The sequence below is a fragment of the Gopherus evgoodei genome, chromosome 2 (genome assembly GCF_007399415.2).
Source record: "Gopherus evgoodei ecotype Sinaloan lineage chromosome 2, rGopEvg1_v1.p, whole genome shotgun sequence".
In the NCBI taxonomy this organism is placed as follows: domain Eukaryota; kingdom Metazoa; phylum Chordata; order Testudines; family Testudinidae; genus Gopherus; species Gopherus evgoodei.
In genome coordinates, this window is record NC_044323.1 from 239941288 (window position 1) to 239969263 (window position 27976).

The 27976-nt window shown below is 42.6% G+C and overlaps 1 protein-coding gene across 2 annotated transcripts; it reads right to left on the minus strand.

Annotated features, from left to right (window-relative positions):
• ELOC (elongin C) lies at positions 1-27974 on the minus strand. 2 transcript variants are annotated; one of them, XM_030553277.1, is made up of 5 exons: positions 27840-27974; positions 9402-9461; positions 7948-8013; positions 7372-7515; positions 1-1254 (listed from the first exon to the last, which is right to left on the minus strand). In XM_030553277.1, the coding sequence occupies exons 3-5, from the start codon at positions 7973-7975 to the stop codon at positions 1064-1066; spliced, it is 363 nt and encodes a 120-aa protein (XP_030409137.1). In that variant the 5' UTR covers positions 7976-8013; positions 9402-9461; positions 27840-27974; the 3' UTR covers positions 1-1063. The 2 variants fall into 2 exon arrangements, with proteins under 2 accessions (XP_030409137.1, XP_030409138.1); XM_030553278.1 differs by lacking the exon at positions 7948-8013 and having other exon boundaries at positions 27840-27972.
• Positions 27975-27976: the final 2 nt, after the last annotated feature.

Genomic DNA, 27976 nt, shown 5'->3' on the forward strand with positions numbered 1-27976 from the left:
TCAAACATCTGTTTAATACCTCTTTACTTCAATGAAGAATGAAAGAGCCACCAATATTCAGCTTTTCTTGTATAAACAATGGAGAGGCAGGGGAGAGGGAGGAAAAAAGAGAGGGAAAAGAACGACCTCTTTGGTAGCCATATTTAGGAAGTTTAAAAGGCTTTGATCTAAGAGTAAATACAGAGTTTACATAACTAATCACAAACAGTGGAAAAGAGCCATTTTAGGCTATTATAAATCTTGTATATTAGGTCAAGTGACAGTACATTATGAATAAACTTACATTTTATATAGAACAGAAGAGAGTATACATACACTAGTTAGCATTAGCTATTAACATGGCTCTTTAATTCTAATTCCACTATCAGAAGGGCTGCATTTTTATTAGACAAGTGACCTGAACATTTTAAATTATTCAGAGGGGAGAGTTAAGTTATGACTGAAAAATAAATCGGGTATACTTTTCCATTTCTAAAAACATAGCTAAATTTTAATAGAAACGATAAAAAGTTATCCTAGATACTGTTTTCAGCCCAACGTGAATGTTTACGCCAGTTTACAAATCCTTGAAAAGGGGATTTATAATACAAGTGCTAATATAACTAAAGTTCTAACTATGCTAAAGGGACAATTACCCTGTAAGGTGATAAAGTTCAGAGGTTTAAAAATTGCAACAATAAGAGAAAGTTAGAAATGCTAAACACCTACACATTTAGCTAATATTAGCTTTTAAGTAGCATCGGCTTAAACTCCAGTATTTTAAAGGATCATTGCATTAAAAGAAAGTTCTGCCACACCTAAAGGATAAGGCATAGCCATCTACTAATCGGCATATTTATTTATTCGTCTGTTTGTGAAAAGGGCCTTATTTGTGTAAGCAGCAAAACAAATATAAAATTGAATGATAGCTATGCAACAGATCTGAAGATAATTGCCTCTGCAGTGAACTTTACAGTCCTCCACCACACATACGCAGCATGCTATATGAAAAAAAAGTTACTAACTGAACTACAGGTATTAAATACTGAAAAAAGTTTTACATTTTTATTATAATTTATTTTATTTAACAATCTAAGAAGTTTGCAGCCATCAGCAGTTCCAGTGCAATTTCAGGTGCAATTGGGAATTCAGGAATCTCCGTGGAGCTGTTAGTGTAGCGAACCTTGTAGGTGAAATACATGCATACTTTGGATAGGACATGGGATGGAATCTCTCTAAAATTCACCTCATTTGTTTCATTTTCAGCAAACTGACCTGTTTAAAGAAAAGGAAGAAAGAATCAGCGTAAAAATTCCCTTGATAATGAACACATTTGTATTGCATGTGTGCAAACTCATCTAAACTACTTCATGTTAGTGTAGTCCCTTGTTAGGAATTAGACATTTTCAGTGTACAAGCTGTACAGAATAGCGTGTTAAGACATGCCACAGTTACTGGAGCCAGGGACATAATTTCCATCACCTTTTGTTTAAAGGTATTCTGTTTGTTTGAGTTAATGACTCCCTACAAGCAATACGTGGAACAAAGGTTTGATCCTGATCTCAGTCTATGCTAGAAGTGTTCTCTGAGAGTACCATATTCAGCTCTGTAAGACCCACACTGATGTGAACACCTCCAAGAAATAAGGTCAATTAATGATGACCATGTGGCCTGGCTACTAGGGAGAGACGTTTATTTTGTTTAAATAAACCTTTCAGGTGATTTGGAAACATCCAGTTGTACAACAGAGGCACCACATGACCCTACTCCTGTTACCATTGCACTTCCTTTGTACAGTTTATCATTTGCTTGTTGTGTCTTGTCTTTAATTATATTGTACGCTCGTAAAGGCAAGAACCATATCTACCCTTTAGGTGTTTGCTCAGCACCTACCACAACAGGGCTCCTATTACCCTGCAGAACCAATACAGCTTGAGGGTAAAACAGCTTCTATTTCCAGCTTGAGAATGGTCAGCAGATTTGATTACTAATTTCCAGTCAATTACATCTGAGCAGGACTACTGAAGACAATCCAGCCCAAATTTCATGGGAAGAAGTAGGAAAGGCAATGCAGATTTTAACGTACTTTTTAAGGCCCTGCAACTTAAATAGGGAACATCCACATCAAATAAATATTCAAGTATCATTGAAACGAAGATCCATTAAACTGTGTATCTTAGAGATGTTCTGTACATGTGGACCCCACTCATAGGTGCACATGCACTTGAGATCAGAATCTTTTAAAACACTAGCGTCTGTAGGTGTTGCACATGCACCTTGTATGCTCCCATGTCATTCCTCCCAAAGGCATAAAAGGCAGAGCATCCCCAAATGCTATTCCCTTCTCCTTTGTCAAGATTCTGGGCTGTAAGACTCGAGCTGCAGGCAAAGAGAGTCCACATAGGATCCACATGTACAGAACATCTCAAAGAACCAGTTACTATAAAGGCAGAGGTCCTCAAACTGTGGGACATGCCCTCCTAGGGGGGCACTGAGGAACATTTCGGAGGCACAGGAAAGGAGCGCCACCTAGCTGTTTCTGGCCCCAGCCCGGAGCTCCAATGCTGGGTGCCCCAGTTGCCAGTCCCCTGCCTGTCAGCCTCATCCCCTAGGCCCACCCCCAGCAGTGACCCCAGCCTCCTTATCCCTGTCCGCATCCCCTCGCACCCCCCTGCCCATCATTGCCTCACTCCCAGCCATGGCTCTGGGGGTTGGTGGGGAGGATGCGGATAGAGGAAAGGGGGCCATGAGGTAAAAAGTTTGGTGATCACTGGAGGAGTATCCTAGATCTACCATAGCTGAAATTTGCAGAGAAACCACATGGAACTCCATTCATACATTCACCAACCACTATTCAGTGGTGTCAGCCTCCAGATCTGATGCTTAGTTTGGTTGGGCAGTACTACAATCCTTATTTAGATAAGCTCGTAGATTCCCCTCCTCCTAAAGAAGTGAACTCCTTACAGATCAGCAAGTTCCATATGTACAAATTCTCAAAAGGAGAGAGAACACACTTAGTTGATAAACAGACCTCAGTCACCACTGAAATGCTTTCCTGACTGGAAGAAAAAGAGGATGAATAGACTTCATCAACAGTGGGTGCTGTTCCCCTTGGGGGGTCACTGAAAATGAGGAGGGCTCACAGATTTTCTGTGTGACCCAGGTGGATGAAAAGAATTCTTCATAAATCAGTACTCAGGCAGGTTTTGAAACTATGGATAGTGAAGAGATATCTAAAAGTGGTGACACTAGTTCTGGAATAAATCTGAGCTCTGCTGATTAGTGAAGAAAGCCCTGCAAGGTTGATGGTACTGGGAGCAAAGGTTGGTGCCATAGATCTTTCCATAACTGGTAACAGAGTGAATGTCAGAGATGGTACTGTTGAATACAGTACCAAGAACTGTGCAGCAGCAATTCATTTTGACTGGTACAGGATTGGTTCTGGTTGCTGAACATTGTACTGGCTTCACAGCTGCAGATTTAGCCAAATCTCTGGAATGAAGATTCTCCAGGTTTTTCTTATATAGTACTGGAAATTACAAGCAGTGCCAAGAACCAGACTTGGAGCTATGCTCCCTTCTCCCATGAACAGGGAGATAAGGGAATCTGAAATTCAATGTCAAAGAACTCGAAGACTGAATGAGCGCTCTTTGTTCCCTGCGAACCTGCAGTGACATCTGTGGATGGAGTACTCGCTGAATGAGGTTCTGAAGGAGATCCAGGAACAACTTTTGAGTCAGATGCTTCTCTTATGGATTTCTCCATTAGGAACCACTTTAAGTGTACCTTCTTGGCTTATTAGATGCATTTTGAAAAAGATTTGTAAATTGCACACATTGCAGAGGATACGGCCTTTTCCTAAGCAAAAAAGGCATTTGATGTCTCTCTCATTCAGAGAAATCAGCATGTTGCATGATAGGCAGGATTTTAAAAAAACTGGAGATTTTGACTCAGTGCTGGTAGCCACAATACCATGGCAGCTAGGTAACAAAAAACCAATTTTGGGAATTTTTTTTGCCAACAGGCTGGTAACAACCAAGCAAACCACAAAACCACCACCACAAAGTTGTAGAGAAAAAAAATTAAAGTTGGGTACAGTAACAATATAACAAGATAGGACTACTGTAGCTGAGAGGACAATTAAGCTGTTATGAGTCATGCGCACAGGTGGCAAGAAGGAACTGAGTTGCAGCTGGGGCGGCTCTGCCCCTTTATTGTCTTGGGCCATGCATGCACCTTGCATGCCTTTGCACTGCTCCTCCCAAGGAAAACTGCTGGTTAAAAGATTCTCATATCCTGTTTGTTAGGTGCAAATGCACCCAGGAGTGAGATCCACATACACAGATATTCAAAGTATAGTTAACAAAAGTTGAGTTTTGATTTAATGGCTCTGGAGACTCAAGTGTTTTTGTGACACTTTCGGCCAAAAACTTATGCAATCAGCCAAATGAAAGTTGGTGGAGGTGTTTTGTATTGTTTTTTGTCATCTTGTGATGTAGTCTTTACCATAACCGGACCAGACTCTTGCTCAGGATATTCCAGGAAGCTGTTCAGCAGGTGTTCCTGCCTATTTTAATGGTATTCAGAATGAATATTTTTGGTGGGTCTTTGTTAAAGATTTGATAGACTGGTGAATTAAAAAATGTGAATCTAATCACTAATTAGAGAAGAGCTAAAGTGGTGTAATTCGCCAACATAACCCCCCTTGCAGTTTGGATGAGGGCCAGAATCATTCATGAGGTGACTTCATATACCCAAATTTAAGTCTGAATGCCCTTTTGTCCCTGAAATTTAAGAGGATTTGGATGCAGTTTGGTTTAGTTTTAATATAGGTTCATATTCACAGACCAGTTGCTACATACCCGGATAGAAAAATTATATCTGGCAGCTAGAATCTTTTCATATGTAAACTGTTTTACTTGATGATATATATATATATTATAAAAATGTGCTCAACCACGGAACCTGATTAAACCATTTTTATAGAGCACCCAGTTCAGGTGACTGGACTCTTCATCCTTCATGCTGCTGTAGCTATTTTTGATTTTTAATTGGCAAGCCTCGCCCACAGAGTCACAGCCATTTACCACTACTTGCAGATGTGGGACAGGCATTTATAGGCCCACCTAAAACTAAAGGACAACCCTCTCAGCTAAGAGGAGGAACCACTAAGCTTAGGCTACAAGTGAGTGCATGGGACAACAAAGGGGGTAGGAAGGGGAAAATAGAAAAAGAAAAAAGCAACAGGAGTGAGGTCAAAGGTTGAAAAATCAGAGAACCAGAAGGGAACACCGAGCATAGAACCCCAGACAGCATCTGCTGCTCCTCAAAGGCATCTACAGAGTCAGTGGACACTCCCCAGAGGAACTCTGCCCAGAGACGTGATTGAATGAGGGACTGGAAATAGACTCCACAGTCACAGAGTGCCCCCCTACATCCAGCTTCCTTCTCCTGGAGAGACAGGTGTGCATAGATCAAGAGGTGTGGGGAAAACTGCAGCCAGAACCCTTAGTAACAGGGGCTGCAAGATGATGCACTCTACATAGATGTGTGCCAAGGTCTCCCTCTCATCACAAAAGGGACAGGCATCAGGGGAGTTCATGAATCACACTAAGTACACGTTCATACTCATAACTCCCCAAAGGAGCCACAAACTAATGTATCCAGTGGGTCATGGAACCAGAGTGGAGTACAGATTGGCTCAGAGTTCCTTGCCCTTCTCAGGTGGCAGCAGGTCTCACAATGTGGTGTTGGGGTAAGACAAGTATACACAGATGTTTTCTGGGCACAGTTTGGAAGTGGACCAGCTGGATGTCGTGCAGTCAGTTCAGATGGTTGTCAAGGGCGGCTAGGGAGATACACACCGCAGGGGCCCAGAGAGGAGTTCAGAGAGCCAGGAATGAGCAGGCAGCATCCTCCTGCAGGGCCAGCTTGAAGAAAGGGAGAGAAGCAGGAGGTAAGGCTGCCCTGAATTCCCCTGCTATAGCCCATGACAACAAAGTAAGATAAAGACTGTGTAACTACACCAATATTGATCCAAAAAAAAAAAAATAAAATAAAATAAAATCAAGAAATCATGAGTAAGCCCCCAAAATCATGAGATTAAAAAACAAAACCCCTCTCTTCTGTGCCAAAAAGAGATTGTATTGTGGTTTTTGGTTTTTAATTTTTGAACTTCCCCTGCCCAGCCCCAGTGTGCAACAATTAATGTTGCCCCCGTCCCAAGTTTATTGGGTATGGTGATTTTTTTGCCCTTGCTACAGGAGCTCTCACCTCATCATTTTCCCACCCCCTGCCCAGCAATTAGTTCTCCCAAGTCAATCCTGTCCCCAGCTCCCTCATTAGTTCTGCCCATTCCCACCATCAGCACATTACTCCAGCCTCACCTCTGCTCTCCTCCTGGGGTTCTTTACCCTTCTTTCCCAGGGCTAGGGGCTGCAGTGCTGTCCCCTTTCCACCTTCCAGGATTGTAGGGGGCAGCTCCAAGGGCTCTTCACCACCCCACACCCCATCCCAGGCTGAGTGCTGCAAGAAGGGAGAGGGGAGGTGGGGGAAAAGTAGAGGTGCTATCCTGTCCCCACTACTCATATGAGAGGAGAGGGAAGGAGGGAGCAGAGCTGCCCTGAGTTGCTGGGTTTTTTAGCTCCCATGTCCAATCCTATGAGATTAGCTTTGAGTTACTGAGGGATGGAGGCAGGGAGGAGAGCTCTGCCTGCAACAGCTCGACCGATTGTTTAGTCCCAGGAGGCGGGGAACTGGAGCATATGACCAATCAAAAGACTCATCTGTTATAGCTTGGGCATCCTCACAGGATTAGGCTCCAGCCGTGTCCATCACTCACAAAAGAATCATAAATGTTGGCAACAGTGCAGAGACCAGAATTCTCCAGAGCATAGTGGTTGAGTAGAGATGGAGCAAAAGCACCACATCTGGGGTACACTCCAAGTTTCAGAATGTACCCACCCCAGTGATATCCAAAGGAATTTCAAGATGGAGATTGTAGCAATTAGTTTTGGCTAGCAGTAACTGAAAGATTTTAAAATGTAGCCTTCTCCTAATCTTAACGAATCCTCTCCCCCACATACATGCCATTTGAAGGAATGGGAGGGGGAAAATCACTACTTTTTTTGTCTGTGGAAGTAATTGTAATTGCTTGTCTTACAGTAGCACCCAAAGACTTCATATACTGTTAGTACCTGATTACATATAACTGATAATACAAGACTTGACAAAGCTGAATTGTTTAAGCAGGAAGCGAAACCAATCTGGACTGGGACAAATCACTATTCATAATAGAAATTCAATTTTTATATAACAGATTATACAAATCCAAACACTCCACAAAAGTGAAATAACCGAATTACAAGATGCTACTAAGCTCATTGCACCTACCTGGACCACTCAACATAGCTTTTATTGTTCCTGATGTTAACGCATGCTCTCTTTTTACAATAAACTCATGACCATCAGAGGATATCAACTTCACATACATAGCATCAGGGCCCTCACACCCACCGTATGTTTTCTCTTCTCCATCTATAATAGAAAACAGATTCACTGATACTACAAAAGTACTAACCAGATATTCTGAAAGTATGAAGAAAGCTAGCACAGCTTATGCCTTTATTACAAGCATGAAGTCTCAGTGCGCTTACCTTTGAAAGACCAAAGAAATAAAGAAATGCAAGGTAGCAAAGGAGAGGGTGGAGGATAAGACAAGGAAGTTGTTTGTTTCTTTTAAAGTGAAAAATTCAGCAGACAGCAAAACGTAAAGCTTTGTGCTTTAGAGAGCTAATTTAGTTTTACTATACTGTTACTGATCTGTCCCCTCATTCCCTTGTCCCTGACCACTGAGTCAAAACAATTTCAGTAATTTCTAGAAAAAGAAATAAAGTCCATTCAGGATTAATTTTTTTCCTTTTATATAATAAAATAAACCCTGCCACTCAAATCTGAAACTATACTTACTGCTTGCTCTGAAGTGGCTGTTAAACATTCCTCATGAAGTCGTATTACCAGGGAAAGGTCATATTTCTAATGTTAATACATTAGAAGACAGTAATTAAGAATTTGCCAAATGAAGAAGAAACATCTCTTCCTACAGGCATTGTCTGTCATGCTTTTAAGAGGGCAATTCACAGAATAAAAGTCTTTGCTTTAATACCAGGCATTCATTTAAAAAGGAACTCCAGCAACTTTAAAAAGTCAGTTTAAGGAAAGTTTACTTACTACTGCAAGTAATGCAAGTTTACTGCAACAAAGAGTAAACAAAATGTTCTCTATTTTCAGTTTCTTTTCTACTTTGGACAGCACTCTGAACAGTTTCCTCTGTTTATGTGTCTCTTTCACACAGCAGCAGGAAAATTAATTATTTAAACAATAGTAAATGTCACTGTAAAACTACAAAATTAAGCAGAGAGCTTAGTGGCAGGCATAATAGCTGAAACTCCTCTCCCTCTCTTACCCCTCCCCATAACCCATTAATTAGATTTCAACTTGTGTCTCTGGCTGATCCAGGGGTAAGACTGCAGAAAGATTCAAACAAGTTTCAAAACCTGAAGTGATGATAAAAGGGAAAAAGGCAAAATACCACTTTAATCCAATTTAAAATTAGAAGTTGTAGTCACGATCTCTTTTCAGGTAGCATGTGTGTTTTTCCACAAAAATAAATATACATTTACATAAGTTACTATAGTAAATAGGATTAAAGTAACTTTAATGAGAAGTTAATGAACTATATATTCTACATAAGATTTTATTTTCAGTGTTGTATTAATCTGCTTACTTATTTTAATTTTTTACATAACCAGTAGGATGCTAGAAACCCTCAATATCTGGGGTCAGTACAATAAGAAAAAGTCCAAGTATGATTATAAGGAGGCTTAGTGATAAATGTACTTCCTTCCAGCAGAATCCAGAGGTGGTAAGAGAATAGAGACGCACTTTTGAAGACTGGAATTTAATCAGTAAATATTAGTGTCATTTCCTCCTCCACCCAAAAACAAATCAATGATTTCTATTGTTAAGGAAACATTAGAGATTAAGTGTACCAAATATATACTGCACTTGTACAGATTCTTGTTAACAATTATGTCTTGCAGATAGTCAGGACTATCAGAGTTAATCAAAATAAAATTACTGTATAATTGTTAGATGAGGATTTTCCACGAGTTACCGTTAGTGCACAAGCTCAAGTTGCTAAAATTATTTTCTCACTATGCAGTCATTTGAATGGAGACAGATAGGGCAGCTCAAGAATGTAAAATCAAGTTAATTATGAGGAGACAGTAAGCAAAATTAATCGTTATGTAAATGCAACCTCCAAATTCACAGCCCTTTCCTACTCAATTCCATTATTTAAAAGCCCAAGATATTTCATGTTTTAAAAAAGTGAAAAGATGTTTATTAAAAAATTAACTTACCCATTCTCTCCTTATTAAATGTTTATTGCTTTGTGACAGCAGCTTTCACAGTAAGATGGTCTGAAAACAAAAAGTATTGATACAAGTGTCAAAATTACTTTTTAGTAGTCATTTCATAAGTCAGAGTTTAAGCGACCTACTATAAAGATTGATGTTTGTGTCATAAAGAAAACTTTAATGATGATATACAAGTCTGACTGAAGTATTCAGTTGATTCAAGTTTCAGGATACGTTCCCTATCTATCAGATTCTCACACGCTTTACAAAGTGAAAGCTGAGTATGTGCAAGATTTCCAGATTTTACCTTACATGTTGTAAAAATAAAGTTTTAAACCTTTAGCAGTCAGGGGTGTTAGAAATGCTATTTATAGTTTCTAGAACTTTAAGGGAGAAATCTGTACATAGAATTTGCTACCACAATGGCAAAATTCCTATAAGATAAAACAGAAGAAAAATAAGCACTGTGTGTCACAGTGCAGTTAGTACTGGTGAAAGGTTCAAGGCTAACAAGTGTAGAAACCGAAGCCTTTATCTGCAAAATAATTCCAGTATGGACAACAGCAATTCAAGTTTCTTTATATTACACTGCAGTTATGCTCTGGAACAGGGGTGGACAAACTTTTTGGCCCGAGGGTTGGGAAATTGCATACAGAGCCATGAATGTAGGGCTAGGGGAGGGGGGTTGGGATGCAGTGTGCAGGAAGGGGCTCAGGGAAGGGGGTTGGGGCACAGGAGGGGGTGTGGAGTGCAGCAGAGGCTCTGGGCAGGAGTGCAGGAGGCATGTGGCAGGGGACTCAGGGCAGGGGATTGGGGTGCAGATGGGGGTGCAGAGCACAGCAAGGGGGTCAGGGTGCAGGCTCTGGCCTGGCACCGCTTACCTGGAGCAACTCTGGGGTGGCAGCAGCATGCAGCGGGGCTAAGACAGGCTCCCTACTTGTCCTGGCCCTGCACTGCTCCCAGAAGTGGCTGGCATCACATCCCTTCGGCCCCTGGGGGAAGAGGGGCACAGAGTTCCACGCACTGCCCTCCCCTGCAGGTACCTCCCCCAAAGTTCCCATTAGCCCCGGTTCCCTGTTCCCGGCCAATGGGCACTGCAGGGGGCAGTGCCTAGAGGCAAGGGCAGCACACAGAGCCCTTTGTCCCCTCTCCCCCAGGAGCCACAGGGACATGGTGCCAGCCACTTCCAGTAGTGGCACGGGGCCCGCAGCGCCACAGGGCAGCAATCTCACAGGCCAGATCCAGAGCCCTGATGGGCTGGATCCAGCCCGCAGGCCGTACTTTGCCCACCCCTGCTCTGGAAAAAGACAACTCTAGGACAGCTTGAAAGAAATTCCACTCACCTACTTACCAACCTCTTACATTTATTTGGGGGTAACCCTTGAAATATGAAAATGAAAGCATACGAACAGACTGTTATGGGCTTCCTAGAGACTCAGGAAAACATCAAGTGAAGTTAACAATATTCTGGTTAGTTTCACAGATGCTATTCAGAACATTGTGGACAGTAATGAAACTTCAAGAATTCTTAACAATCCATTCTGCTCCTTAGGAAAGCTATAAGTAACAGCAGAGGCAGGCACTGGAATTATTAACTATAGAGAAGGACCATAAAATGGAGGCTAGGGAAAGGACAGAGTACCAGAGACCTCTTCCCCCTTCCCACCATCTCCCACACCTCTAATGGAGGGATAGAGAAATGGAGACAAGAAACGTTGTGGGAAAGCTGGAGATGCAAAGAGAGAAAGCCCCTTTTCCTCTCCACCAGTTTGGGAGGTAGTCATTGAAGCTTGACATTTATAATATACCTATTAGCCAGAGGCTGTCAAAGAGAGCTCTAGAATCATAGAACACCAGGGTTGGAAGGGACCTTAGGAGGTCATCTAGTCCAACCCCCTGCTCAAAGCAGGACCAATCCCCAACTAAATCATCCCAGTCAGGGCTTTGTCAAGCCTGACCGTAAAAACCACTAAGGAAGGAGATTCCACCACCTCCCTAGGTAACCCATTCCAGTGCTTCACCACCCTCTTAATGAAAATATTTTTCCTAATATCCAACCTAAACCTCCCCCACTGCAACTTGAGACCATTACTCCTTGTTCTGTCATCTGGTACAACAGAGAACAGTTTAGATCCCTCCTCTTTGGAACCCCCTTTCAGGTAGTTGAAAGCAGCTATCAAATCCTCCCTCATTCTTCTCTTCTGCAGACTAAACAATCCCAGTTCCCTCAGCCTCTCCTCATAAGTCATGTGCTCCAGCCCCCTAATCATTTTTGTTGCCCTCCACTGGACTTTTTCCAACTTTCCCACATCCTTCTTGTAGTGTGGGGCCTGTGATGAAGTGGGACTGTTCTTAATGTTTCCTCTAAATACTGTGTGAGTGCCTCAGTTTCCTCTATGCATTTCTTAAGTCTCCAGTGTGCATAAATTGCCAACACTTTGTATCCTAGCAACAAATGGCTGGGGCCCTTCCCCACCTTCCGGCAAGAAGATGGCTAAAGGTGAACAAAGAGAGCAGGTGATCTCCTGGCCCAGGAAAGAGACAAAGGCCAGAAAGGAAGGGCTGGAGCGGGTTTCAGTTTGGAGCTGGCTGAGGACTGGAAGTGAGGGCAAACAGGGTGGTCTGCCTTGCTGGGCCCCAGAATGGACTCGGCTGAGGGGTCCCATTCTCTGTACCTACAAGCTCTGTTTTAGACCGTGTTCTTGTCATCTAACAAACCTCTGTTTTACTGGCTAGCTAAGAGAGTCACATCTGACTGCGAAGCAAAAGTGGGGGTGCAGGACCTTCTGGCTTCCCCAGGACCCCGCCTGGGTGGACTCGCTGTGGGAAGCACACGGAGGGGCAGAGGATGCTGAATGCTCCAAGGAGAGACCCAGGAGGTGAAGCTGTGTAAGCTTCTTGCCCTGAAGACAGTCTGCTCCAAGGAGAGGAGGCTCCCCGAAGTCCTGACTGGCTTTGTGGGGAGCAGTTCAAGAGCATCGCCCGGGGACTTCATGACAGGGCCCAAAACTGGACACAGTACTCAAGATGAGGCCTCACCAATACAGAATAGAGGGGAATGATCACGTCCCTCCATCTGCTGGCAATGCCCCTACTTATACAGCCCAAAATGCTGTTAGCCTTCTTGGCAACAAGGGCACATTGTTGACTCATATCCAGCTTCTCATCCACGGTAACCTCTAGGTCCTTTTCTGCAGAACTGCTGCCTAGCCATTCGGTCCCTAGCCTGTAGCAGTTCATGAGATTCTTCCATCCTAAGTGCGGGACTTTGCAATTGTCCTTGTTGAACCTCATCAGATTTATTTTGGCCCAATCGTCTAATTTGTCTAGGTCCCTCTGTATCCTATCTACCACTTCTCCCAGTTTAGTGTCCTCTGCAAACTTGTTGAGGGTGCAGTCCATGCCATCCTCCAGATCATTAATGAAGATATTGAACAAAACCAGCCCCAGGACTGACCCTTGAGGCACTCGGCTGCTAACTAGACATGGAGCCACTGATCACTACCCACTGAGCCCAACGATCTAGCCAGCTTTCTATCCACCTTATAGTCCATTCATCCAGTCCATACTTCTTTAACTTGCCGGCAAGAATACTGTGGGAGACCGCATCAAAAGCTTTGTTAAAGTCAAGGAGTAACATGTCCACTGCTTTCCCTTCATCCACAGAGCCAGTTATCTTATCATAGAAGGCAATTAGGTTAGTAAGGCATGACTTGCCCTTGATGAATCCATGCTGACTGTTCCTGATCACTTTTCTCTCTTCTAAGTGCTTCAGAATTGATTCCTTGAGAACCTGCTCCACGATTTTTCCAGGGACTGAGGTGAGGATGACTGGCCTGCAGTTCCTCAGATCCTCCTCCTTCCTTCCCCCACCCCCCCCTTTTTTTTTTTAAAAAAAAAAAGAGATGGGCACTACATTAGCCTTTTTCCAGTCATCCGGGACCTCACCCAATCACCAGGAGTTTTCAAAGATAATGGCCAATGGCTCTGCAATTACATCCGCCAACTCCTTTAGCACCCTCAGACGCAGCGTATCCAGCCCCATGGACTTGTGCTCGTCCAGCTTTTCTAAGTAGTCCTAAACCACATCTTTCTCCACAGAAGGCTGGTCACCTCCTCCCCATACTGTGCTGCCCAGTGCAGTAGTCTGGGAGCTGACCTTGTTCATGAAGACAGAGGCAAAAAAAGCATCGAGTACATTAGCTTTTCCCACATCCTCTGTCACTAAGCAGAGTGGAAACAAAATCCAGTAGAAAACATTGCCACTAGCCACTGGAAGAGCTGAGACAATTAACTTCTCACCAGGGACCAGTTCCTGAACATTACTAGGGAACCTCCCACCTTTCAAATTTCTCAGCAAATAGATATAACAAGGCCTGAAATTTGTCAGTTTCTGCATGAGAGGGTAGTTCAGTCTGCATACCTATTCATGCCATCTGTGTTTAGTGAGACTAAACAATGGTGCCTGGTGGTGTGATGAAAAGAATGGAAGCCACCGTTCAACTCAATTTACAAAGGCCACCAAACAACATATTACTCCCACTTTACCGAGGAAAAACTGAAGGAAAATTGTCTTATAGACCAAAGCCAAATTTGAACCAGTAATCTTATAGGTGAGAAGCTCCTGAATATCACATACTTCTGAGTCTAACATTTTCTGATGGTTAAATTGTGCACATGGTCATACAAATTCCCTATTTTCCCTGTACTCACCTTGTTTTGATATTTCCATGGGAACTCCCTCAGAGAAGTCATAAATGTTGCTATTCCTGCACATAACATTTCCTCAGCAGCAGTGTAATACTGAAACAATCCTAATTTCACTTTGTAGGCTGGAAGCACGTGCAATGGTAGAAAGGTTAATGTAGAAAGGTAAGAGGTGTCAATTTATAAAAATCTATAGAATCATAATTTCAATGTTGTCATTGGCTACAGCAGGGGTCGGCAACCTCTGGCATGCGGCTCATCAGGGTAAGCAACCTGGCGGGCTGGGCCAGTTTGTTTACCTGCCACATTGGCTGAACCTGCCAATCACGGCTCCCACTGGCCACGGTTTGCCATCCCAGGCCAATGGGGGTGGCGGGAAGCTGCGGCCAGTGCATCCCTTGCCACTTCCCACAGCCCCCATTGGCCTGTAACTGGTATTGATCAATCAGCTTTGTTTATCATGCAAAGAATAATAAATGAGGCACTTGTTAAGATTTTAGCATCTAACCAGAAGTTAGCTGAATCCAACCACAAATGGTTTGCATATAGTTACATAACATACATGTGTTTGAAATAATTTACCGAAGTGTACAGAACTTGCAAGACTAGTTCTACACATCCAGTCTCTCAATAACCTACTGCATATGATGGAGATCTGCAATATTGCAGAAGAGATCAAGCAACTGGATCAGGTTGAATCGCCAGCAAAGCCAACTTCTGGGATGGTACAGTGATACATGAAGTCGAGTCTTTGCTGCTGTTTATTTGATCTGTGGGACTGCAAATTGGAATGTGAAATACTTTTTTGTTTTAGATTTAATCAACTATTTTGCAATGCTTGCCTGGTACCTTGCTGAAATAAGAAGTGTAGAAGAGTGACACTGACATATGGGAAGAATTTTGAAAAGGAAATTGGGCTGTTAAAAGGTCGTCAGTTCCCTTCTGTGCACTTGGTTCAGATTAAGTCCTAGAACAGGAATAGGCAACCTATGGCATGCATGCCGAAGGCGGCACACAAGCTGATTTTCAGTGGCGCTTACACTGCTCAGGTCCTGGCCACTGGTTCTGGAGGCTCTGCATTTTAATTTAAAATTTTAAATGAAGCTTCTTAAACATTTTTAAAACCTTAGTTACTTTACAGACAACAATAGTTTAGTTATAGATTATAGACTTCTAGAAAGAGACCTTCTAAAAATGTTAAAATGTATTACTGGCATGCAAAACCTTAAATTAGAGTGAATAAATGAAGACTCGACACAGCACTTCTGAAAGGTTGCCGACCCGTCCTAGAACATGAAAACAGAGCAATGACAAAACAAACTGTAAATATCTGCCCAAGATTTGGCTGAATATATCATTATGAGGTAACCAAGAAAATACTGGACCTATGACCAGGGGTGAAAGTAATTTACAGGACTTACCAGTACTGCCGGAGACCTGAGGGGGCATGGCCTCATCTAGAAGAGGTGTGGCATCTCAAGATTTAAAGACCCTGGGAATCAGCTGTGGCTGGGAGACACAGAGCCTTTAAATCAACCAGGGGCTCCCACCTGCAGAGGTGGCTGGGGGCCCCCTGGGGCGCAGGGGCAAATTAAAGGGCCCGGGGCTCTGGCCGCCAGGGGGAACCCCGACCTTTGTGGGGCTGAGGCAGGGATTTAAAGGGCCTAGAGCTCCTGCTGCTGAGGGAAGCCCGGAGCCCTTTAAATCCCAGCCTCAGCCCGGCCGCCAGAGCCATGGCCAGGATTCAAAGGGCTCTGGGCTGCTCACAGAAATTACCCAAGACTTCAGCAAGATTCTGTTTCTGTTCCTCAGCAGGAGGTACAAAATTGCTGTATATCCCTCAGAGAGATGTTCCTATAATTTGGACCTGCTGCCGCACTGCCAGGTTTCCATGCCCTTACAGGATGTAGCAATACTGAAAGGTTGGCTGGAAAGATCTAATTATCTAACTGGAAGGCATTTGATTCAGCCTCCAAAAGACTCTCCCCTCACTCTAAAGGTGCTCAGAATGGCTGAGACAGTCATTGATGAGGTCAAATGGACTGTAGGCATTCCTATGCCAAGTTTACCATTTGAAGACCAACATTACAACACTTGCAGAGCTATGTTGATGGATGTTTTCCAAGAAATGGATAAATGGAGAAAAACTGCCACCAAAAAGGGGTGTATTTATACTTGCTATCAAGAGGGCAAATCATTAAGCAATGGCATGGCTCTAGGATTATTGAGTGCATCCAAAACTACCCTCCTCTAGCGGACGTGGATATCTCTTTGGTGTGATCAGTCCATCCTTCGTTATGTCTGAAGTTACACAAGCTCCCAAAATCAATCCTTCAGCTAATCAAATGCTTGTGTACAAAGACCAGATGATCACCACTCTGCAAATGTTCGTCCAGCAGCCCACCTTGTACATAGCAAGGATCAGTGTGACAACATGTCTAGCAGCGGTGCTGTAGATAGAGTCGACACTGACAACGACTGATGAAAAAAAATGTTTTCAGTCCTACATGCGAAGGCTAGCTTCCCTAGGATTAGCCAAGATGCATGTCTTTTATGTAAGCAATGCATCCCTGTGTGAATGTATAATTAAAAAAAAATGTTGACTTTTAAACATTTGCTCAACTGTATCTACATAATTGTTCTAGGTTTGTCTATTCTGTACCATTTTGTTTGTGAGAGATGGCCTTTTGAAAGAAAAAAATGGGCTGAGTTGTTATCAGAGGACATTATCAAAATTTCCACCAACCAGAAGACCTGAAGCTGGGGGAAGAGACTCCGAACTGCCACACCGCAAAGGGTGACATCATATAAATTATGATTCTGTAGATTTTTATGAATCAATTGACGCCTCCCTTTCCCTTCTAACACTAACTATGGAATGAGATTTTATCACATTATGCTCCCAGACTATTACGACTCCTGTTGTAGTATGAGGAAAGTGTTCTGTGAAAGAGCCAAGTAGGTGTGATTCCCCACAGCTGGAGATTGGAGAGTAATATTTATCTTTCTTCTTCCAACTCTCTAGCGGAGGCTCCCTTTGTGCTTCCTCCCCCACCCACAGAACCCTTCCCCTATACTTCAAAATGAGTAGCAGTGAAACTGACTAAGACAGCATCAATTTCCCTTTATAGCTAGGAAAGTACTTTGAACGGCAACAGCGGTACAGGTGTAATCCTGAGCAGGAAAAAAGCAGGGGGGTGGGGGAATAGGAAATGGCAGTGCAAAGACAAGGGAGGAAATGGAGGGAAAACAAAAGGGAAACTGGGTGAGTTGAACCCAGAAGGGACAGAAAATAGGCAACCTAGAGACAGCCTATTAGAATCCCTTTCTCCCTGTCAGAAGAGGCTGGGAGTGCTACACAGGTAGCACATTGTACTTATGGGAGATTATCTTGTGAGAGAACAAGAGTAGTACTGTTTTCCAGCAACTAGCCTCAGGTTAACTGGAGCAGATTCAATATGAACCAGAGCAAGCTGCCACCAAACTTTCTCCAGACAGTGGTAAGACTGTTGCGATAGGTGGTAGGGGGCTCAATGGAGCTTTCAAAAGGGAAACAGAGAGCCACAGAAAACTGAAAAATAGGATGAATGAAGGCAAGTGTATTTGATGTTGATATCTATCCAGTTTGTTATTTTAATACCTCAACAACAGAAGAAATTCAGAAGTAAAAGAATAAAATTTGAAAGTGGTTAAAAGGGTGAAGAGAAGAATTTCACAAGTTATAATTCAGATTTTACTGCTTTCAGACACTTTCCCCCATATACAGTTTTTGCACACAAAAAAATTTCACATAGAAGACTCTACCCACAAGTCAAAGATTTATCCAGAAAGGATTACTTTGAAGTTGTCAGCTATACCCAGTCTTTCCCAATTGAGCTTTGAGTAGTCATAGGCATTATTTAATTAATAATAAGTTAGAAATAGGCAAGTCAGGTAATGTAGTACATCCCCCTATAAGAGCAGATTTCTCAGAGTATATTTTCTAATTGCAGTTTACATTTGTGACCCAGGGACCTCTTGATGCCAACTAGCAGAGTGCACTGAGGATACAAAGAGTTCTAAAGGGATCCCCTGGTCACATATGTATAATAATTCACAAAATTACACCAAAAGGGTGGCATATGAGATCTCAGAGCCAGCAGCCTACTGGCCATCAAAAATGTATGTACAGATCATATTAAAAAGAGTTATGTATCTATACTGGAAGTTAACTCAAAAGGTTTTGAGAATGTAAGACAGGTAATAAGTAGTTGGGTTCCAGGTTGGGAGCAATAGAAGCTTTTTATTGTGTATTGTCTACTTCCCAGCACAGGCCTATTTGCATATTGAGCCAAAATGCTAATCAAGAGAAAATTTACGGGAATAAAACAAAATAGCAGGAGGGGATACCATTTGAGTAAAGAAAATGGATTGCTGAAGTATATCTGAGAGACAAAGATTCCCTCCCAGGATCTTTTACCACTGAGGAGGCAAGCTGTTAATGTGACTTATCTTGTGAATGGAAGATCACAGCCAAGCCCGGCTGTAATACACTGGAAGGATTTTGGGTGAGCTCTGCTCTAAGAGACATGAAAATAACTAGGTATACACATCTAGCTTCTAGAATTCGAGTTACGATTTTATTTTATATATAACTATTTGTTTCCAATATTTCTACTTGCTATCATTTGAACCTCTACTCATTGTTAGATATTCTTACAGTGAAAACAAGCAAAAGTTTATTTAAGTGCTGTCTGTTAAGCAGAGCTGCAATTTAAGGTGCACTGGTAAGCTGGGAGGTACCGTTTCACAGAATTCACAGGTTAGCTGCTCCCAAAGAACATCCTATGGATCATGGGCTGGACATTCCGGGGGATGCTCATAACATGTTTATTGCTAATCTGCAGAGGGACCGTGGAACCTGTGTTGTCTAAGAGAGGAGTGTTTGTGTTCCCTATGACCAGTGGAGTCAGGGACCTAATGGACAGCAGAGACAGAGGAAGCTTCTTCACACTAAGGGCAGGTGGTAGTGAGATGTCTCAAAACCTGACTATCCCGGGAAGTGTCAGAACTTAAATACCATGTTTCTTCTGAAAATCTGGAAGCACCTTACTTAAGGTACTAACCTCACTTTACAGAGGGAAAAACTGAAATCAAGGTTAAGGGCCAATTGCAGGGACCTAAATATGCAGAACATGTTTTGAAAATTCCACTAGGCACCTATCTACATATTTACGAGCCTGAATACTTGTGGAAAACTTGCCCTAAGTGACTTAATCAAGATCACATTAAGTCAGTGCCAGTCAGGAAGAGGATCCAAATCTTCTAACTGCCAGCCACCTGCTCTAATCACTAGTCCATGCTGCCTCCCTTTATTATATGGTCTTTCCCTGCACATTCCACCTAAATAACAAAGATGAATACTAGACATTCTGTCGGTTTCTGCCTCTGGAGCATCACTTTAGGGTAGATGCTTATATGAAATTACCAAACAGGCAACTAAGCAACCTTGCTTAACTCCCAAAGTGCATGTTTGTTTGGTTAGCAACAATTCCTACACAGTTTCCTTTACATAAACACAGAAAACATGAAGCAAAACATTTAGTGGCAAAACAGGAAAAACCCTACAACAGAACTGTAAAGTGTTTACAAAGTTGCTAAATGATTCACCCCACCCAAAATGATATTTATATTTATGATTTTCACAAAATTAATTATTTGAAAGACATGGAAAAAAGGTCACTAGTTTCTCTAAACTGAATAAAATTCATCAGTAATTAAAAATTAATCTTATACCAGTGCCTTAAATATGCTCTGTGGATGTTAAAATTCACGTATTTTGTAAGCATAAGAATTTTTATTCATTTATTGAACATAATATCCCTGCTTCAAACTGTTTTGCAGCATAATGTATGCCAGGTGGCTGATTCCTTCTCCGTAAGCAGTTGTTGCTGTAGCAGTTCAGCACTGTATACAACTGTGTACAGTTGTTTCAGAAACAAACAAAATTAAGAAAGGTGCAATGTAAATCAGAAACCCACTCATCTCTCAGGCCTGGTCTACACTACACTGTTAAACTGATTTTAACAGCATTAAATCGATTTAACGCTGCACCTGTCCACACTACACTGCTCTTTATATCGATTTAAAGGGCTCTTTAAATCGATTTCTGTACTCCTACAAAACGAGAGGGGTAATGCTAAAATCGATATTACTATATCAGATTAGGGTTAGTGTGTATGCAAATCGACGTTATTGGCCTCATTATTTTACAGTAGCTACCCACAGTGCACCGCTCCAGAAATCGACGCTAGCCTCGGACCATGGACGCACACCACCGAATTAATGTGCCTAGTGTGGACGCGCACAATCGACTTTATAATATCTGTTTTATAAAATCGGTTTAAGCTAATTCAAATTTATCCTGTAGTGTAGACGTAGCCTCAGTGTCAACATCTGACATGTGGGTTCTGGGCCTCCTCCTTCCTCTCAAAAACTATTTTAACCATTTACTATCCACAACAGTTTGGATCTTAAAACTGGTATATCCTTGCAGGTTATGTATTCTCTACTGCACAAACCCAGGGGGACATGGTTTAAGTTGTCAACAGTTTTGACCAGGAATTAATACGATTGCAAAAAATCCGAAGTCAATATGACATCCAGGATGATTGTTTTATACATCCTCTTTTACATAGAGATATACAGGATTGAGATACAAGGATAAAGTTAAGGTACCCCAAACCATTAACCCTGCATTTTCTATATAGTAACCATATTTCTCCCCCTTAACTTGAGTTTCCTAGCCTTCAGATGTTCATTTTTAAAAGCAAAGACACTCTTAAGTTACTGATATGTATTTAGAACCTTAACTCTAATTCAACAGTGTTTGGGACTCTTGCAATAAGCCAACAGCTATAAACATTTCCTATTTTATTTAGAATTAACTGGTTTTTAATTAATAATGTATTGCTGCAAACCTCCCCAGCAGAAAATCTCTTAAATAAATTTGATCTAAATACTAAAGACTTTTCCCCACATGCCCCCAGTCAGATACTTCAAAGAGGAATACATTTGTTACCAAATAGTGAATAGGCTTTTATAAGATGCTAAATGATCTGCTCGTAGCAAGCTCTCAAAATTTCAGTAACAGTTTCTCCCTGTAATAAGGATTATTGGAGGGGAGAGGGTGTGCAGGGATTAGCTACAACAGTTACATTGAAAAAACTCCATGAACATCAATGAAAATTGTTTACTGTTAATTCCAAATCAGAAGCAGAATGTCCAACTGGTCTCACAGGAGGAAGTGTGCCATGAATTACAGAAATTTAATGCTTGCATAAGTGCTGAAAACAGATTCAGGATTGGTCCTGCATGATCTCTCCTTCTAACAAATGACAGTTGAGGCATTCAAGACTGTGCAGGGTGAAATCAGTGAAGACAGAATAGCATCTTGTTTTTAATCTTTCTTGTAAGAAAACAAGAAAGACGATGAAATTAAAAGAATATATTCAGAATAATGAATAGAAAAATTTTAAAAGGTAGTCTAATGGCAAATCTACTGCTGAGGAAGGCCATGGGTAAACTGTAGCTTGATAATAAAGAGGACTGAATGATGTTATAAATCACTTGAACATTTGCAGCTACAAAAGTAATCAAATAATATGCTTCAGGATATTAGCCTGCAGGGGTCAAGACTTTTTTCCAAGCTGTGGTACAAATATTACAATAGAGTAGGTGCTTTATATCTGTTCTTCGCCTCTCTGAAGCATCCAGATATGATACTGCTGAAGGTAAGATACCATATTAGATTTTAAAAAAAAAATTGACACATTGGTCAAACACACATGTAGGGTTACAAGATAACCGACACACTCCTGAGTGGGTATTTAAAAAAGCCCCCTCAATTACAGCCTTACGGAGACTACTCTGACCTTGAGTACAGACACACAAAAGTAGGAGCACAGCACACACTCTAAGTCCTTCAACACACATGCCTGCCAAGCTGTCAGGCAGGGAATGGAGCAAAATGGATAGCATCTGGGCACTATCATACAATCCTCCAGCCATTACCATGGGTTCAATGTGCTTGTGATATAGGTCAGCGGCAAGTTATTACCACACCCTTCTCCCATAGTAAGAAGAAATGTTGTGCCTTGGAGGTGTGTTTGAAGCACAATATCCCCCAGGCTATTCAGGAGATGTGCAATTTACAGATGCCTTTTGCTCAGTGGTACCTAGAAGCACCATTTAGCCCTATTTTCCCCAAAGATGCTAAAAAAATTCATACTGGCATAAGACTACTGGCAAAACATGGAACACAGTCTTCAAACTAAAATAATTTGAAGAGAGGTTTAGACAAAATAATTGTTTAAAACTGCTCTCTTCAAATGTCATCTAAAGAAATCCAGCATCAGCTGCTAAGCATATGCAAGACGGACATATACTTAAAGTACTAGTACAGGGATCAGCAACCTTTGGCATGTGGCTAGCCAGGGTAAGCACCCTGGTGGGCTGGGCCGGTTTGTTTACCTGCTGTGTCCACAGGTTCATTCGATTGCGGCTCCCACTGGCCGCGGTTCGCCGCTCCAGGCCAACATAGGCTACGGGAAGCAGCAGTCAGCAAATCCCTCGGCCCGCACCACTTTCTGCAGCCCCATTGGCCTGGAGCGGGCCACCGCTTCCCACAGTCCCCATTGGCCTAGAGCGGCGAACCACGGCCAGTGGGAGCTGCGATCGGCCGAACCCGCAGACGCAGCAGGTAAACAAACCGGCCCGGCCCGCCAGGGTGCTTAACCTGACGGGCCGCATGCCAAAGGTTGCCAATCCCTGTACCAGTACATCAATACTCAATGTTTTACCCAGTTAGAGTTATGCATGTGAGAATGAAGACTGTTAAGCCATCTGGTAGATATCAGTGTGCCAGCAGTGGGCCGCTTAACTGGTTCAATAAACCAGCAGTTCTCAACCCTGGCAGTATACAGATGTGTTTCGGGGTACATCAACTCATCTAGACATTTGCCTAGTTTTACAACAGGCTACAGAAAAAAGCACTAGCAAAGTCAGTACAAACTAACATTTCATACAATAAAATGTTTATATTGCTCTATACACTATACACTGAAATGTAAGTACAATATTTATAATCCAGTTGATTTATTTTATAATTATAGGGTAAAAATGAGCAAGTAAACAATTTTTCAGTAACCGTGTACTGACACTTGTACTTTTATGCTGGATTTTGTACACAAGTAATTTTAAGGGAGGTGAAACTTGGGGGTATGCAAGACAAACCAGACTCCTGAAAGGGGTGCAGTAGTCTGGAAAGGTTGAGAGCCACTGAAATAAATAGTGAAATATAGATATGCAAAGGCATGTTTATCTGTTCCAATAAACTAGTGGCTACTGTGCCCATTGGATAACAAATTCATAATGACAGCCTTTGTAACTAATTTATTGTAACTAAAAGACAACTGAGGGCAGATTTTGGCCACAGTAGTTTTAGAATATTAACAACATATTACATCTTACTTTTAATGCATTCTATTGTATCAATTTTTTCAAGATCCCAAGCAAATAATATGAATGCCTTCACCATCAGTAAATTAGCATACAAGTCAAATATTTAGGGGTGTGAACTCTCTGAATCATAAGAAGAGTTTTGTAAATACATTAGGCACAGTAGAAAGTCCACAAAAAGTGTAGGCCCACAACTTTATGGGGAAAGAGAGCTAACAGCACATGACATTTAATGAGGCATTTAATTCACATGTTACTTCAGTCTTCACTATAGAGGTTAACGGATATCAGATGCCTAGCACAATTAATATTAACAATGAAGGGAAGGAACAAAATCCAGAATGCAGAAAAAACAAGCTAAAGAATATTTAGATAAGTTATATGTATCCAAGTCAACAGGACCTGATGAAATTCACCCTAGGGTATTTAAGGAACAAGCTGAAGAAATCTTGGAACCATTAGTAATTATCTCTGAGAACTCATGGAGCACACGTGAAGTCCCAGAGGATCGGAGAAGGACAAACATACTACCTATTTTTCGAGAGGAAACAAAGAAAACCTGGGAATTATGTACCAGCCAGCCTAACTCTGAAACCTGGGAAGATATAATTATTAAACAAATTTGTAAGCACATCCAGGATAACAGGGTAATAAGTAAAATCCAACATGCATCTGTTAAGAACAAATCATGCTAAACCAACCTAATTTCTGTCACTGACCAGGCTAGTGGACGGGAGGGTAGAGCGGGAAGCAGTAGACATGATTTATCTTTATTTGAGTAAGACTTTTGATGCAGCCCCACATGACAGTCTCATAAGCGGATCACAATTCCATAGTTTAGATTAAATTACTAGAAGTGGTTGCATAACTAGTTGGGGGGAAAAAAACAAACCACATACTCAAAGTTTATCAATGGTTCATTGTCAAAGAGGGAGGATGACACCCAGCTTGGAGAGGTTACAAGCACCTTGGAGGTCAAGATTAAAACTCAAAGTGATCTCAACAAATTGGACAGCTGGTCTGAAATGATCAAACTGAAATTCAAAAAAGTGCAAAGTACGGCACTTGGGAAGGAAAAAATCTAAGATACAAATATAAAATGGCCAGGCAGTTGCACCGCTGAAAAGAATCTGGGGAAGTATAGTGGTAAGAACAGGGTCCTAGAGTTCGAACCCAAGCCCAGAAGTCTACACAGCAATGAAACAGCCCAAGTTGGCTGGCACAGGCCAACCACAGGTTTTTCCTTGCTTTGTAGATGTACCCTACAAGGATAGCTAAGTATTGGATAGGCTTCCCCGTGGAATCACAGTCACTGAAAGCTCTTAAGAACAGGTTAAACAAGCACCTATCAGGGATGGTCTAGGTATACTTGATCCTGCATCTGTGCAGGGGGATGGACTATATGTCCTCAAGGTCCCTTTTAGCCCTATGTTTCTACAAAATATTGATCAATAAACAAATAGGCTAGGTGGAGCAGTAGCTTTTCACCTACAAAAGTATAGTTTTAAGTTCTGTTTACATTCTAGGTAATTAAGTTTTAATCTTATTCTAGGTCCCACTGTCATTGGTTTACTTCACATAGTTACCACACAATTTCTTGTAAGTGCATGTACTGCTCAGGAGAAACAGAACTGAAAGATTCACAAAGATATTTAGGTTCCTAACTTCCACTGATTTCAATGGAAGTTGGAGTCTAGATACCTTTGTGATCTGGGCTTAAGTGCAGATCAGGACTAAAGTATATTAGTAGGGCAGTGCAAAAGAAAATTTGTACATCTATTTGCAATTCAGCTGGCTCAAGGCTGGTTGGGGCTCAATGGGGTGAGAGTCTGGATGCAAGGGTCTCGTCAGGATAATCCAGATGCATAGGTCTTGGGGCTTATTGCAATGGGGTTTCTTATGTGTCAGGCTCAGCTGTCGGTGGTCTGAGTGCAGGGGGTGGGGGTCTGGATGTGGGAGGGGGCGCTTCGCTGGAGGTGGGGGGAGGGGTCTCAGCAGGGAGGGCCGGATGGTGGGGGCATCCGGATGCACAGGGTTGGGCAGTTGAGGGAGCAGCTCCCCCTAGTGACTCGTCCCACCATGGCTGAGGAGAGATGGGGACAGGAAGCAGGGGCAGGGTGGGAGGAGGGGTGCGGGGGCAGGGGAGGATTCTAGGGGTGGGTCTGACCTGGACCCAGCCACTCCATGCAGAGAAAGTGCACTCCTTCCCCACCCCCAGCCCAGCCAAGACTAGCCACTGCAGGATAGGAGCCACAGCTTCTAGCATCCCAAGTCCTGGGTGGGGCTGGGGAGGGCCAGGTGCAGGGAGTAAGTCTTGACAGGGGTGCCCAGAGCTTGCAGGGAGAGTGTGACCCAGAACCAGCCAGGACGCCTTGAGCCCTCCCCTCACAGTGACTTAACTCTCCGTCAGCCTCTCCAGGTACCTGAAACCACATGCTGCGTTGCTGGGGAAGGATACATGAACACTCTTGCAGCTTCCCTTTGCTTCTCCATCAGAAAGTCATTTTTCTTCAGGGATGCAAAGAAATCTGCAAATTCTACATGCACACAGTCGTGTAGAATTCCCCCTGAAGTATTATTTGTAGCATTCTAATTACAAACTGAACACTCGAGTCCAATCTGCCTTCATACTACAGGAGAAACATGAAGACTTTCTTAATATAATATTTCTGTATCATTGTTCAAAACCAGTTACCGTTTATAGAGAAAGTTATACGCATATAGGTGATTTTTGGGAATGTGTGGAAGAATGTGAAGAGAATGGTCACATAAATTGATTGTGCATAAGGAGAAAACTTTTAGTACACTGTTCTATAAATACTCTGCCTTCAATCCTGGTATAAGTTATTTTCTGCCTCCTCATTCAACACAAAATTCTCTCTTGTTTTAAAGTAGCAGCTGGCCACCCTTTTATTTCATTATACCAAAGCCAAACTCAAGTCTTCCACACACCTATTTCTAAGGCACTGTCTATGCAGGGATCTTTATGAAGCTTTTCCCACCTGTACCATTCCCAACTCACCTGATCAGTGGCAGCCCTAGTACAGAGAAGGTTCAGATGTTTTCCAGCATTTTTACTACTGTATCAGCTAGAGCCATTCCTCATTGGTAAAAATGCTGAAGTCCTCCAGAGCCTTGTCTATGGTAAGGCTCCCATTGATTCTAACACTGGCTCAGCAAAACTGACATGATTTTTTTTGTTTTTATTCCTGATGTAAATAAAACAGAATGATTGACAGAGGACTGGCACCTAACAGAAGACGTGCTTCAAGATAAAAAGCATTACATAATGTATATGTAGTTACATAGTGTGAAGGCTAGAAGAATGTACGGTGCATTGCTCAAAGAACATTATGGTATTTGGCTATCAAGACATGAAGAGCCTTGGGCTATATATGATTTTCTTCCTTCCCTCAAGCATGAACCCTGTAGTCTAAATGCTTTTAATAATCTGTAAGTGATCAGAAGTGCATATAGGAAGGAAGTGCGTGGATATTTGTAATTTCCCTTTAGTGCCAGTCTTCACTCACAAGCTGTAAAACAGATGCTGGATATCGCAACTTGTGAAACAAGACTATTACTAATGAGAAACTTTAGTTTCTCTTTTCTTTACACTAATACATTACTTTACTCTCTACAGATACTTATGAGCATTTAGACTAGCAGATTCAAGTTTAAAAGGAGGGAGACAATCCGATCTATCCGAAGACAAATCTTACTTTGGTATCTAAGCACCGTAACCTACCTTAAAAAGGTTCCTAAATCCCTCCATCCTTAGGATTTTTGTAACGGGATTATTTCCTTCCCTTTAGGGAGGGGAGGGAAGAAGGAGGCTCCCTCACTGGTGGAGGAAGCAGTCAAAGCAGAGTAATAGCTACAGTACTACTTTAGAGAGGGTTTTTGTTGGTGGTGTGTGGAATCCAACGAGAGTGTTACAGACACATGGGAAGAGAGTGAAATCGCCCACACCCCACCCCTGAGCCTCCCTCAGGCGCCCCGAGCCGTAAACACGCCCCTAGCCTCCCCCTCCTCCCAGGGATGAGTAATAGATTTCCGCCCAGGGGGTGGCCGCGTCTCGGAGCGGGGCCCTGGCCGGGCTAGCAGAGGGCGAGACCCGCTCCTCACTCAGGGGAAAGGCCGCAGCGGCGACCCTCCTTCCCCCGGAGACGAAAGGAGTGGGGGGCAGCCTCTCCGCTCGCGCCCCGTCCCCTCCAGCCGGCCGCGGCGGGGACTCACTTGTGTCAGCTTCGCTGCCTCCGCTCCCTGCTCGCAGGGCCCCCTGTTCCGGGCCAGCTGCCTCGCAATCACTTCCGATAGGTCAAAGGTTAGAGCCGCCTGCCGCCACCGTAGGGACAGGCAGCGTTCCAGCCTCC

Coding starts and splice junctions, on each gene's coding strand:
- ELOC (XM_030553277.1), bottom strand. CDS start 7,975: ATGTTTAACAGCCACTTCAGAGCAAGCA. Junction 7,516..7,947: donor CAGCCACTTCAGAGCAAGCA/GTAAGTATAGTT, acceptor TTTCTATTATAG/ATGGAGAAGAGAAAACATAC. Junction 1,255..7,371: donor AGCTATGTTGAGTGGTCCAG/GTAGGTGCAATG, acceptor TTCTTTAAACAG/GTCAGTTTGCTGAAAATGAA.